Raw genomic sequence first — 14962 nt, forward strand, 5'->3', positions numbered from 1 at the left:
GGTGTAAAGAAAAATTCCTTTCCTTTACAAAAATATTTGAAGTCATTCTCCTGAGAAATGTCTACTTTATATATCATTCTTAAGGAGGTAAAGAAGCTGATAGAGCAACTGTCCTTTGCCAACAGAACACAGATCTCAAGTCTGCAGCGATTGGCCACTAGCGTGCTCAGAAGCAGTCTAGAGTTTCTCAGATCTCCATAGGATATGTCATTAAATCTTCTCCTCCTGCTGGGTCTGACTTCTGGGAAAAAAGCATATGGTATAAAAATTACTATATTTGGTTGTGAATACTAATGATCGCTCGGGAGGCTCATCCTTCAGTTTCTCTGGCCTTTAGCATCTAGTTGGTTATAAATGTGACATGATTTGATTTGATTTAAAAATCCTTTTGAATTGGTGGTTCAGAATTTACACTATGAAACGGATCTGTAAAATCAGATACGCACATATATGGAGAGGCATACACATTTATTTGTGGTGTTATCCCATTAACAGATTGTAAAATTAAGGCAAGAAAACCAAGGACTATCTAAGGCTAAGTTTAACATAGGTGCTTGATCTTCTTAAATCAGTAAAGTCTGGAAATAGATTCAGCACAACGACACATATGTCTACACGCACCCAGACGTATAAGTGATAGAGGGCAACACTGTTTTCCTCTAGTGTAGGAACTGGAAACTCAGCGACGTCACAGGAGCTAAAAAGCTGTGTATCAATTTCTATACAGACACGGTCTTAATCATTGTATGGAACACCAGAAGAGAGTGTTTTGAAACGCACAGAAATTATTCTATGATCTACATAAAAACAATCCATAGCATTTTCTGTGTTACAATAAATTCGCCAGTTCAATTTCATGCATGTTACGTTCCACAGGGCATATTCTGTAATACTCAAATCCCAACATGGCTAATAAAAATAATTCCAGGGAAAGAATTAAGAGAAATTTGGTTAAAGGTATGATATTACTTCACATAAACAGCTTTCTAAAGATTTATATAAAGCTAATTCTGCTGGCTCAGTACTGTAAGAAATAGAATCGTGCTACATGGTATGATAGTAATAGTGTTACCTCAGAAGGCATAAATCACTTGGCTAATTTGGCTAATCACATAAGTAGTTAGTATACACATTTTATTTACCAAGGCCGATAAAAAAGAACTCCCAGAAGTTGGCTATATTTGAATCAAATGTCACTGTCAAGATAAGACAATATCGATTCCATAATACATACTGTTATTTTCTAATGTATCCATAATGAAAAAGTCCATCATGAAAAATAATATAAAATATGGATTTTGTATCAAAATTCTGTCAAAAAGTACAGTTCACATCAGACATTAATAGCACCGGGGAGTTAAAAGATTAATCCAAAGACAAATACATATTACAGATATTTCTTTGTTCTTCACTTACCATGATGCAAACTGCAAGGATTTAACCTTTAAGGGTTAAAGAGTTTAATCAATGTCAATGTCTGATTTTCTGAAGGCGATAAAGAACAGTCTGTCTAGCGATACCCAACAGAACATCACTTTGTCAAGCCACAAAGCGCCCAAAAGCTTGTCAAGTAAGTTACCAGAAACCTCTTTGTGGTTAGAACTCAGCTCCTTCCTGCTTGACCTATTATTTGATATTTGACCACTTGGTTGCAAGACACTTGCTCTTTCTAGCTGAAATGTCACTGGGGCATCTTGTCAGCTCCCCGACATCTCGGCCTGACATACAATTTTACTTTTGTGTGCTACAAGGCAGAAAATGCAGGGCAATGGCCTTGTTTTAAATTCTGTCAGCATCAAAGATGGGCGTCACTCTTGGGTCCTACCAACAACCAAAACAAAAAAGGAGTCTATTTTGAAGGTCAGAACAGCCATTACCTGGAAGTTTTTCAGCTTACACTATTTAGCATTACCTGCTATCCTGGTGCGGGAACTGTCCTTATGAAGTGCCTAACCATGCCACAGAAATCCTGCCAACACAATTGCTCTACTTTCTCATCAAATGCAGACTTGATAAAAGGCTGGGTTTTCAAAGCCTGCAGGGACCAGATTCAGCAGTTAACTTAACTTGTTCAAATGGGCAAGTGGTATCATGTAGCTTTACAAGGAGCAACCTGACCTTCTCACATTGACCAGGAGTGACATTATTGTGCAGGAGGGGAAGCAGTCACATCATTTCTGTTTTGCACAACCTGCTTAAAGTTTGCAACTAAATGCTTGTCTTCAGTCGAGCTGACAAGAGAGAAGAGGGGGCTCAGTGAACCATGGCAGGACTGCCATGAAATGACAGGAATCATTGGCATACATTTCAAATAGCTCTTTCAATCCTATTAAAGTATTGCAGTCCTGCTTTAAAATAGACAAGTATGAAACAACTTTGATAGATAGAGACTAAAATGGCTTATTGATTTTTTTTAAGTCTGAAGGAAATTACCCAAAATGTGTCATTCTTTAACATTTAAAAATATGTTACATAAAAATGAGCAACTGTGATAATAAATAAAACTTAGAGGGGGAAAAGTTGGTTATTTCATTATTCAAGGAGATATAGGCACCGGCACGCATCGAGATATCACACGATTTTTAAAAATGCACTGCTACTTGTGCTGAAACAAAAGTCAACCGATAAGAAAATCCCCCTTCAAAACGATTTTAATTGTACTGTGAACTCTTCCTGCATTTTTGTTTTTATTTCATAAAGTCATTATCCAATCTGAGTTGGTCTTTTGACATTAGCAGACATAGTCACTGGAGAGGAGAGGGATGACGTCAGAGGATTTATAAATGTCTCCTTTAAGAAAGTGTAAGTTGTATCCAGTTCCGCTTTCAATGGCAAAAACTCCCCCACACCAACTGTGTCAGCAGGAAGAGCAGCTCTTGAAGGAATGGAGAGATTTGAGTGGTCTCGTGATCCTGTCTATGATATAAAGAAGAAAAAATAAATAAACATAGAATTGAAAACTCTTTGTTAAATGTTTTATCTTTTTATTTGAGAGAGAGAGAGAACACGTGCGTGTGCATGTGGGGGAGGGGCAGAGCCAGAGAGAGAGAATTTTAAGAAGGCTACACGCTCAGCACAGAGCCCCACGTGGGTCTCGATCCCAGAACTGTGAGACCATGACCTGAGCCGAAATCAAGAGTCAGCTGCTCAACTGACTGAGCCACCCAGACACCCCTAGAATTGAAAACTCTTAAACAGAATCTAAAACCACAAACAGGAAAGTGGGCTAATAATCATGGTAATATGAAATGGGATAGAATTGCCATTTAATTTTGCCATAATCTGTATGATACCACAGAAATATTATTTTCCAAATGTGATTGAATCCCTTATGTGTTCCATGGAACAAACTTTGCAGGACATGGAGAGTTTGCCTAAGCAGTAAAACACTGTATAAAAATTTTATAAAGTTATTGAATCAAAGAGTCAATACAACCAGTCATTTTTACCTCTGCTTCCACTGATAATTTACAGAAACCAATGCTAAGAGTGTTTATTTCATTGTGCTACATAATATGTGCTATATAATATGGAAGATCTGACTGCTTAGCAAAGGAACTGCGAGGGGTGCCTGGTTGGCTCAGTCGGTTAAGTGTTTGCCTCTTGATTTGGGCACAGGTCATGATCTCATGGTCGTGGAATCTAGCACCAAGCCACGGTCCCACTGACAGCACAGAACCTACGTTAGATTCTCTCTCACTCTCTCTCTCTCTGCCCTTCCTCTGCTCACACTCGTGTGCTCTCTCTCTCTCTCTCTCTCTCTCTTCTTGAGAGAGAGAGAGAGAGAGAGAGAGAGAGAGAGAGAAAGAAAATGAACGGTGGGTATTATGTTTTTTAAATCTATCAGCCAGACTCATTTCATTGACGAATACAGCAGAAAGTAGCACACGGAGATAGAAAATGGTAGTTAGATGAACCTTTTGCCTTTTCCTTTGATAATAATGCCACCACTCTGTTTTAATAAAAACTGTTCCAAGTATTTGGAGGTCATATATCAAAACATGGGATTACAACATGAAAACTATTGGCCACATGTTTTAAAACATTACTGGTATCCAGAAACTACTGGAAGCCAAATTTAAGAAATCCACACATCTGAAATCCTTGAAAACAGGATTAATATTTTGATGAAGCCATACATTTAAGCCTTAAGTAACACTGATAATCAGTAGTTAACATGAATGAAGTTTTCTCAGTAAAGCAGCCAGGTATTATTTTATGACATTTATTGATAGTAAGTAATGAGTGATCAATTGTACGTCAGAATTTTCCAGATTCCCAGGAAATAAATGTTGCTGAGACCACAAGTCTAGTCATACGTGTCTCCATTGAAAACCACACTTTACATTGCAGAGTTTTTTTAAAAACATTGTTTTGGTAGATTCTCTTACAGTTTTGACAATAAAGCAGCATATACAAACTATACGAATCTGCTTTATTGTGTCACATTCTCCAAAAACATTTCTACCTGTGAAAACAAGAAGGAAGTCCTCGCTGGCTTTAGGAAAGTAATAGACATGCAACTGTTGTATATGTTACCAATTTTGTGGATTTTTTAAAACTACAACTGGAGAAAAATCAATGGCTGCATCTAACACCTAGTTCAGCAATTTTCTTTGATCTCTTTTCTTTTGATTTCTTGATACTCCACTGCAAGCCTACAGCTGACGGAAATCATCCCTTTTTATGCTGGAAGTTAAAAAAAAAACACCTAAAATGACCACTTGGATGACTTTATGAAGGAGAGGGCTTAGCTCATCCCGATGGAAGGAAAAGATATCCCGAGATCAGGTGCTGACCCTGATTAGCAGCAATGATGAAGTTTCAACCGCAAAACTGTACTACGGGGCCTGAGCATCTCAGGTCAGAAGCTGAACAGAGGCATCTCATTACATCAGGAGCTGGAGCTATAGATTCCTGCACTCCTCCCGCCAAGAGAAACACCTTTTCTGATTTTGTTTGTTTGTTTGTTTGTTTGTTTGTTTGTTTTGCTGTGTGTCTAAATGGGCAGCATCGTTACCGGATTGATTTTGCGGGTGTAAAGACTAGAGTGCCAGCCGCTAGCTTCTCATTCTGCCAGACCTGAATGAGGGTAAAGGGAATGCGGGGAAAAGCAGGAGATGGCGAGGCCTGATTTCCTCCTTAATACGATTTAGTTACAGCCATAGTATTCTTTATTATGATGAAAGGAAACTGTCAGGCGAGGCTTCAAAAGTTTGTTGTTACATCTTTCTATTTCAAGTTCTGGTCCGAGAAAACTATACATGACAAGAGAGGAGCGTGAAAATCAGATGGAGGAAGGACAGGTCGTCTCAGAAGGTACTTCCTTCTGACGCCTCAGACTAGAAGAGGCCGACTGGGCCAAACTGACCAGTCGTCACTCCTGTTTGGCAATGTTAAAGGGATGTATGATCTACTCAACTCTATATTCTGTTCTTCAAGTTTCCTTTCCTGTGCTTGTGACTCCAACAATCAAACGCATTACATACACATTAGGAAGACCATCCTTTAGGGAAGGTCTCACTGCTCATTTCTCCTTAATATTCTCTGGGTCTTGGTACTCTACAAAGGGGTTCGCTTTCTGCCTTTTCTCATCTTAACTTTTTAATATGTCTTTTCTCTACCATGTTGATCGAAAGCATCTTTTCATCTCACATAACATTTTTTTTAACTAAATAAGCTTGAAATGGAATGTTGGGTCTAGCATTTCAAATTGGAGTCTTACTTCTTGCATGTTGTCTTCTGACCTTATGTCTTAACCATGGAAAATAATCTCTTAGAAAAAGAGATTTTTAAAAAGATTTACACCCCCCAAAAAGGTATGCCCTCCACCGAGTAAACAGATTTACTTTTGTGTAAAGTAAAAACACTTTTTTTGTTAGTAGGGTCATTTGCTATACTCTATTCACTGCTAGAAAAATTTGTTTTTTCATGAAATGGGATAAAATCTGATTTTAATTCACTTAATAGCTTGTAAACAAGCCAACAAATCTCTGGTGAAATCTTGATTTGAGAATGTGATGTTAAAAAAAAAACAAGTAAATATGAACTATTTTTCTGGTTTCAAACAGTATCCAGAAATACACCATTACACTTTTAATATAACACCCAGAGTACAAGACAGTTAAATAACTTTTTTATCAGAGACCATTAAAAGTTAATATTCACCACCTGATCTTACATTTTAAATCTGTGAAGTCCATGGTCATTTGAATGACTTTTTAAACTGCTGAGGTATTCTGGTACTCTCTCATGTAAATCTAAATTTAAGCAATTTTTCAAAACGAAATTAGTTACCTGAAATAAAAGCTAGGTGTCATGTGAATCTTTATGGAAGCACTTTTATTTACTCAATAAGCTGTAAATGATTCTATTTGAACTGTTATAGTCCATCAGCTAAATATACATTCCCAATACAAAATGTGTTCACTACATTTCTGCATTTAAAAATTTTTATGAAATACAGTAATTGGACATGTCCAATAGCTATTTTTCAAGGCTTTAATATCTTAGTTTTCCAAGAGTGTTTTCCCAACAACAAAAAAAGGTAAATAAAGCATTAGTCTAATAGTAAGATAATCACTCAATAAATTGTCTATAAATCAAAGCCCTTTTGCAGACCAAGGCTTCTGAAACAATGATACCACGCTATTTGTCTCCTGTGTAGCATTTATGATCGAGTTAAGTCTTCCAGAATCTGGTATGGTGACAAGGGAGCGGTGATGTGATTTAGTAAGCAGGATAGTACTTCCTGGAGATTCTGCCAGGCACATAGCAAAAAATACTGGACTGGAGACGCAAAGACTACAGTTTTTCCTCCTGCTTCTGTTACAATCTAGCTGGGCCATTTCAAGCATGGGAGTGAGTCCATCTACACATCCCATACCTACAAAAAAAGGAGCTACATACTTTACAGCTCTGCAGTCTACAGGTCCACAGAATGCCATGTGTGATGGCATACGACATTAGTGGTAACACCCAAATTTGCAGATGAGACCCAGAAATCAGCTTCCCAAAATAGTACCTAAGATTTTGAGGGAATGTAGATAGGAGGAATACATTTTGCACAGAGTTCTAAAAAAAAAAAAAAAAAAGTCAAGTAGATAACAAGACGAGCCACAGTTTAGATAATGTGGCTTCATTCAGTTAAATCCTGTGGTACATTTTTTATTACTTTGACCTCCATGACGATGTTTTAAGCTCTGTAAATTATTGACTTGTTTTTTTTTTTTTTAATTTTTTTTTCAACGTTTATTTATTTTTGGGACAGAGAGAGACAGAGCATGAACGGGGGAGGGGCAGAGAGAGAGGGAGACACAGAATCGGAAACAGGCTCCAGGCTCTGAGCCATCAGCCCAGAGCCTGACGCAGGGCTCGAACTCACGGACCGCGAGATCGTGACCTGAGCTGAAGTCGGACGCTTAACCGACTGCGCCACCCAGGCGCCCCTTGACTTGTTTTAAGTAGAGCGCACAGCTACACAAAAACTGATGAAGGGATCAAAGTACCCACAAGAGGGCCTTACAATGAGGCTCTCTCGCCATCTCTACTTTATCTGCTAATGTGTTCTTACCACTAGAGTCTCAGTATTCAGTATCACAGAGTCTTCTTCCTTCCAAATACTTTGAGTTAATAACCAAATTCTATCTATTTTCCAGTTCTGCCATATTGACATCATAGGACACGGCAGTCTGCCAAAAGTTGGCAAGTTACCTATATAGTTTTCTCTTGTGGAATGTCCAACCATATACCTGTGCACACATTTACATGCACCTGATAAACATGTGTACATATATATACACACTTGCTACATGCATACATTATATATACACACACATATACATATATGTGTGTGTATAAACATATATATACACCTGCAATGACATCATTAAATATTTACTCCTTGTAGTTACCAATTCTAACTTTGAGTTACCAATGCCAAACCTGCAGGAGTATCTTATGCATTCTTCTCCCCATAAGTCATTAAATTTTAGTGCGGACCAGTTTGGCTCTTTAGCTAACTGACGTCAACACATGCGGGGGTACGTGAGTCAGTGGAGAGTCTAGATAGAAAACAACCTAAGAGGCCTGGATACCTAGAGATTCAGAAGGAAGGGCAACCATAGAGATAGAAGCAAATATAAAAGAGAGACAAAAGATATTAACAACATATGTGATTCACATTACAAAAGTTCTGTCCTCAGGTAGACATTCAGCATTGGTTTAAGAGCCAGAGCTCTAAAGTTGATCTATCTGGTTCAAAATCAGCCTTGACTACCCAGTTGATATGGCAGGTTAATTGAACTAGCAGCCTTGATTCTCTGTGCCAAGCACATCCTTGGCCATGTGACTTTGCAGCTCTTTGCTTCTCTGTCCGGCCCCATCTACCATTTCCTCACTTGTACTCTGCAGTCGAATCACATGGAACTTTGTGAGTCCCTCAACATGATGTCCCCATACTTCACACCCGCTTCCTATCCGTCCACTATCTGAATATCCTTCTGTCCTTTGTGGGGCAAATGTTTCCCCCACCTTTCCGACTCTGCTATAGGTTTCCCTCTGTTAGGCCTTTCCAGATCCTTGCCCCACCCTTCATTAACTACCATTAGCTGTAACACCCACCACACTTTTATATTCCTTCATGAGTATTTATTTTTCTATTTTTACCTATTTGTATTCACTTCTATCTCCCCTATAACACACCTGGTGTGATGGAATCAGGACTTTGTATTCCTAGCACTTAGCAGAGTATCTGGGACTAAATAAGATTTCTGGTGAACAAACCACTCATGTTCTTACTTCATGGTGTTGGTCTCCTATCTGCTATTTGGTTTTTCATGTATGTACGGATTATGTCCCAATTAAAAGCAGCACGGTATAGTCAGAAGGATATGGGCTTTGAAGTTGGAGAGACCTTGGGTTCCAAACTTGATCCTGCCATGTATTAGCCACATGACTTTTGACAAGTCACTGAACCTGTGCGAGTAGGAAGAATAATCCCTCCTAGGGTTGTTACAAGGATTAAATGAAATAATGTACACAAAAGTGCATAGCGTTTAGTAGCTTCCCTTCTTTACCTCTCTTTTTACTGTTCTCAGATGATAATAAATTCCGAATTTAACGTTATAGCTAACATGTATCGAACACATATGTCAGGCACGGTGCTAGGTTTAGCTTCATAGGCATTATCTCGCTTCTCACAACAGCTCACTGAGAAAGTACCACTGTTACCGTCATGTTACAGTTGAAGAACTGGGGCTCAGAGAGTAGAATAAATCACTCCATGTTGCACAGCTTGGACCATAGTAGAAAGAGATGTGACTCTTGATCTATGATTCTTCTCCCCTAATGCTTGACCACTACCTTATCGCGCTGCCCAAAGAAGACAGCCTCAGGTTTATTTTATACCCAGAGCTCTTTCATAAACATAGTAATGGCCCAACAAATCTCTGTGAATCTGTGAAACTGGGAAATACGAGTGCATAGACTGTACTACAGGCTAAAAATAAATGTTTATATTTTTGATAACATATTTTATTATGGTCACACACTTGAATATCCATGGTACTGGAGTAAATAAATAGATTTTATAGCATTTACATAAAATTAAAATTCGAGCCTTTCACCAAAGGAGCTTATATGTTATTATATTCAGCGATAAAATTCAGCACTGAAGTTTTAAATTACACTAGAACATTTAAACTTTAACTTTAAATTACTTTAAAGATGTCTCGTGCCTGACAAGATAACAATTCCCATGTTTTTCTCTCTTGGATCTCCTGACATGACTGCGGTTGGAAAAAGAGTCAAAGAATTTTCCCGGATAGCTTTTGTTTTTTTCTCTTCCTACTTCCCTTCACAACCCTGTGCTTCCAGTCTGCCCCTGCCCTGGCAATTCTGATACACCCTATGGTAAGATCTTACCCTAGAAATGGCCAGAAAATGCAAAGGTGGCAATTTCCTCCCACTGTGTCTTAGAAAAGTGTATTTGCAAACAACTCAGAGAGAATTTGAAATGTAAATATACCCATTTATACCCACGTATATAAAAAGGTACAAAAATTGAATAAATAAAAATGTAAGCATACTATTTAGAAAAATACCGTTGAAAAACTGAAATGACAAGCAGGTAAAAGTGTGTGCAATACACGTGATAGCCATACAAGTGGTTTTCTTAATTTACAACAGACTCCTGCAACTAAAGAAAAATGAGAACCTGGGGCGCCTGGGTGGCTCAGTCGGTTAAGCGTCAGACTTCAGCTCAGGTCACGATCTCGCGGTCCGTGAGTTCGAGCCCCGCGTCGGGCTCTGGGCTGATGGCTCAGAGCCTGGAGGCTGCTTCCGGTTCTGTGTCTCCCTCTCTCTCTGCCCCTCCCCCGTTCATGCTCTGTCTCTCTCTGTCTCAAAAGTAAATAAACGTTAAAAAAAACATTTAAAAAAAAAAAAAAAGAAAAAGGAGAACCTAATTAGCAAATAGGGTAAGGATAGTATAGTATTGAAATTGAGTTCAGCTGTCACAGAAAACTCAAAATTTTGTCAGTGGCCTAAATAAGATAGTTTATTTCTCTCTGATATGACTGTTTGAAGCTATCAGGCATCTAAACCGCCTCTATCTTAGGCTTCGTAGCTTTGGTATGTGCCTTCCACCTCAGGGCCCAAAATGACTGCATAAGTTCCAGCCACTTTGTCTGCCTTATAGGCAGAAGAAAGAAGGACAAAGAAAAGGAAGAGGACCACTTACATTTAAAGACACTTTCTAAAATCATAACACTTTTGCTTACATCCCATTGGTCAGAACTTGAGTTGCATATCTCACTAAACTTTAGGGATATCAGAAATGTAACTTCTTTTCCCCCGAGTGGCCCAGGTAATATTTAGAGGTTCCATTACTAAGAAACAGAGAAAACAGGTGTCAAGAAACCACTGGCAGCCTCTGCCCCAGATATAAATTGGCTGTTTGGTTAGAAAGAAAGGAATACAATAACCAATAAACATATGAAAAAGTGCCAAACCTCATTCAGAATTCACGAAAGACAAACACAAAACATGCCAGTGAAGACTACCTTTCACCTATAAGTAGGCAAAAATTTCAATGTCTGATGACACCCACTGCTGAGAAGGTAGGGAAACAGACAAGCTCAGACCATGTAGGTAGGCAGGGATGCCAGCTGGGGCATCCTAGCAGGAAGACAAAATTTTAAAGTTTTTTTTAATCTTTATTTTTGAGAGAGAATGAGAGACAGAGTGCGAGTGGGAGGGGGGCAGAGAGAGAGGGAGACACAGAATCTGAAGCAGCCTCCAGGCTCCGAGCCCGATGCGGGGTTTGAACTCATGAACCGTGAGATCAGGACCTGAGCCGAAGTCGGTCACTCAACCGACTAAGCCACCCAGACGCCCCTGGAAGACAAAATTTTAAATGTACCTATCCATCCATCTAGCAATTCCACTGCTTAGGCACTGCTTCTGTGGCTACACTTATAAACGTTCACCAGGTTTTTTGTTTTGTTTTGTTTTGTTTTGTTTTGTTTCTTACGGAAAAGAGTTTTTATGTAAAACCAAAGGGTCCATCAACAGAGTGCTATTCAAGTGAAGTAAAGTATGACACAACTGTAGAATACAACCATTACAAAAAATTAAGGTGACTATGTAAATACTAATATATAAATATGTCTAAGTGAAAAAAGTCTCAGTACTATGTGTGCATATAGAGAGAGAACCCATTTGTATTTTAAAAATATAAAGGAGTCACACACAGCCGTACATGCACGTATGTTTCTTTCTGAAAAAGGAAATCACAATAAAGTGTTAATTATCTTTGGAGTGTGAATGAAGGGGGTAAAGCTTTGAAAGTTCAAAATTTTTTCCATGGTTTTTATTTTCAAAACTATTTGAATCACAAAGTCGCACATGTACCCCAATGTTTATAGCAGCACTATCAACAGTAGCCAAATTATGGGGGCGCCTGGGTGGCTCAGTCGGTTAAGCACCTGACTCTTGGTTTCGGGTCAGGTCATGATCTCAGGGTTCATGGGGTTGAGCCCTGCTTTGGGCTCAATGCAGAGCCTGCTTGGGATTCTCTCTCTCTCTGCCCCTTCCCTGCTTGCACTCTCTCTCTCAAAATAAATAAACAAATGTTAAAGTTTAAAAAAAAAATAGCCAAATTATGGAAAGAGCCAAATATACATCAACTGACAAATGCATAAAGAAGATGTGGTAGATATATATAATGGAATATCACTTGGCAATCAAAAAGAATGAAATCTTGCCATTTGCAACAATGTGTATGGAACTAGAGAGTACTATGCTGAGTGAAATAAGTCAGTCAGAGAAAAATAAATATCATATGATTTCACTCATGTGGAGTTTAAGAAACAAAACAGGTGAACATAGGGTGAACATAGGGGAAGGGAAGGAAGAATAGGATAAAAACAGAGAGGGAGGCAAACCATAAGAGACTCTTAAATACAGCAAACAAACTGAGGATTGCTGCAGGGGTGTTAGGTTGGGGGGGATGGGCTACATGGGTGATGGGCATTAAGGAGGGCACTTGTTAGGATGAGCACTGGGTGTTATATGGAAGTGATGAATCACTAAACTCTACTCCTAAAATTAAATAAATAAGTAAATAAATAATAAAATTAAAATTTTTTCATTTAAAAAATTTAAATATTTGAATCATAAACAAAAACTACAAAACTAGCAGTCTGAAAAATAAAACTACAGGTCGATTAACAAACAAGTGGGAAAAAATGTTAATCCCCAACAGTAATCAAAAATGGAAAATAAAAATATATTTGTAGCAAATCAAAATTGAATTTAAAAAAATTATGATACTAAATGTTAGTGAAGGCATTATGAAATAGGCATTTATAAGTCAATAGTGATTATATAAATTGATAGAACCATTTGGACTATAATTTGGCAGCTGTTTTAAGTGGATAATACCATTTGACCCAACAATTCCATACATGACTAGGTTTATTATATTAATAATAACGGACAAAAATTGGAAAAAGAATCCCATATTCAGCATCAGAAGTGTAGTTAAGTAAGCTGTAGCCACTTGATGGAATATTATGCAGCTATAAAATTGAAAGTTATGAATTTATGGATAACATGGACAAATGTTTAGGTTTGACCAGAGGTCAGAAAACTTTTTCTGTAAAGGATCAAATAATAAATATTTTATGCTTTGCAGGCCATATGTTCTCTATTGTAACTACTAAATTCTGCCAGTTTTGCCCCAAAGCAGCCATAGACAATATGCAAATGAATCAGTATGGCTGTGTTCCAATAAAACTTTATTTATGAGCACTGAAATTTGGATTTCACATAATTTTCACATCACGAAATATTCTTTTTCTTTTTTTTCAACCATTTAAAAATGTAAATGCCATACTTAGCTTTCAGACTATACAAAAACAGGTGGCAGGTGGATTTAGCCGACAGGATTTAAACTTTGCCAACCCCTGCACTAGACCATATATGTGAAAAGGTAATACACGAAATCGCATGTGATAACTTGCTTTGAGTGTTTGGAATTGTTAGCATTTTCTTTCAAAACTTCTGTATTTTCCAAATTATCTACAATAAGCATACCTTACTTTTATAGCCAAAACCTTGTATTAAAAAGGGCTAATTTTATGTATACTGAAACCCGTATTTTAGTACAGTTATGATTCTGAAATATGTGGTCAAAATGAAAATGTAAGTGGTTAAAGGTCTCAAAGGGTAGGTCTTTAACCAAGTGTTTTGCAAATTCTGAAAAGATCTTATAATTTAGCTGAGAATACTTTCCTATTTCAGCATCTTCCGTTACCTAACTCATACCTGCAATTTGACATTGAGCAAACACAAGTAATTCCAAGGAGTAACTTGTTCTCCTACTCTGCACAAAAGCGACTCCTTATGTAGAGTGGCTACTTACAACTTGCGTGCCTTCATTTTATTCCAAAATAGCCCTTCCAGCTGCGAAATTACAACTTCTGTGGTCAAAATGTACACGTGTCATGCTCTATCTGGGAGCCATTAGGCAGAAGTTTTCTGACCACTTTTTCATTATTGAAGAATTTCCTCTTAAACTTACACATTTTTTTTTTTAGTCAACGTCAAAAATATAACAATAATCTGAAAGCTATAAATTTAGACCTTTTAGCAGTGTGTTTCTCACCGGGTGAAATTATGACCATGCTCTCAGATAAAGAGGAGAAGGAGGAAAGAGTCATCTAAAATTTAAAGCTGTTTGAAAGAGAAGTCTTTCCTAAATCTTACTAACATGGAAAGCATCTGTCAATCACATACACCAACCAAATTAGCGATACATTCACATTTGGAAATTTGAAACTCATTTTTCCCATGCCCCTCCCATCCACGGCTGTTTTAAGTTATGTCCCCTCATTTTACTACATCACACCTAAAATTTCTACCAAGTCTTCACAGAATGCTGCAAACAGTCTTTATTCTCTTTGACCAGTGCCGTGGCTGGGCCTTTCTGGAGGGGCTGGTTACCTTTAGTTAAAAGAACAGAGTCTCTCTATTTCCCAGGGAGAGAGAGAGAGAGACACTTCAGATGTAAGACAAATCATGTGATCTGGGGTTCACATCTGTGGAATGCCTTCAAATCACAGCAAGCACTGGGGAGTATGTTCCAAAACAAATCACTTAGCTGGCAATGACATTTCCTTTACATGATAGGCGGGAATGTTATTTCTGATAGAAGCAGGACATTTCCAACAGTCTCAAACCAAACCCATCTCTCTAGGGAGGACATCCTAAAGAACCGTGAGAATAGTGCAGCAACCACAAAATTCCAAAATAATATACCTACAGATTACATTTCAGGAACCCATTCCCTACATTATCAATTCCATATGACAGATTTTCCCCATGCTCGCATAATGCATAAAACATATCTAAACCCACATCCACCGTATCTTCAATCAGCTCCATTCATTAATCCTTT

General features: G+C 38.0%; 1 protein-coding gene across 13 annotated transcripts in view; it reads right to left on the minus strand.

The window, feature by feature from the left end:
* Positions 1-320: 320 nt before the first annotated feature.
* CCDC171 (coiled-coil domain containing 171) overlaps positions 321-14962 on the minus strand; it is a 304789-nt gene continuing 290147 nt past the window's right edge. For 6 of the 13 annotated variants that reach the window (XM_027047200.2, XM_053205075.1, XM_015066313.3 and 3 more), the window contains one exon: positions 326-2916. In XM_027047200.2, the coding sequence (XP_026903001.1) occupies positions 2704-2916 (213 nt within the window). In that variant the 3' untranslated portion in view covers positions 326-2703. Of the gene's footprint in view, positions 2917-14962 lie in introns of all 13 variants that reach the window. The other 7 variants (XM_027047203.2, XM_053205076.1, XM_027047202.2 and 4 more) reach the window with 4 other exon arrangements.

The sequence above is a fragment of the Acinonyx jubatus genome, chromosome D4 (genome assembly GCF_027475565.1).
Source record: "Acinonyx jubatus isolate Ajub_Pintada_27869175 chromosome D4, VMU_Ajub_asm_v1.0, whole genome shotgun sequence".
In the NCBI taxonomy this organism is placed as follows: domain Eukaryota; kingdom Metazoa; phylum Chordata; class Mammalia; order Carnivora; family Felidae; genus Acinonyx; species Acinonyx jubatus.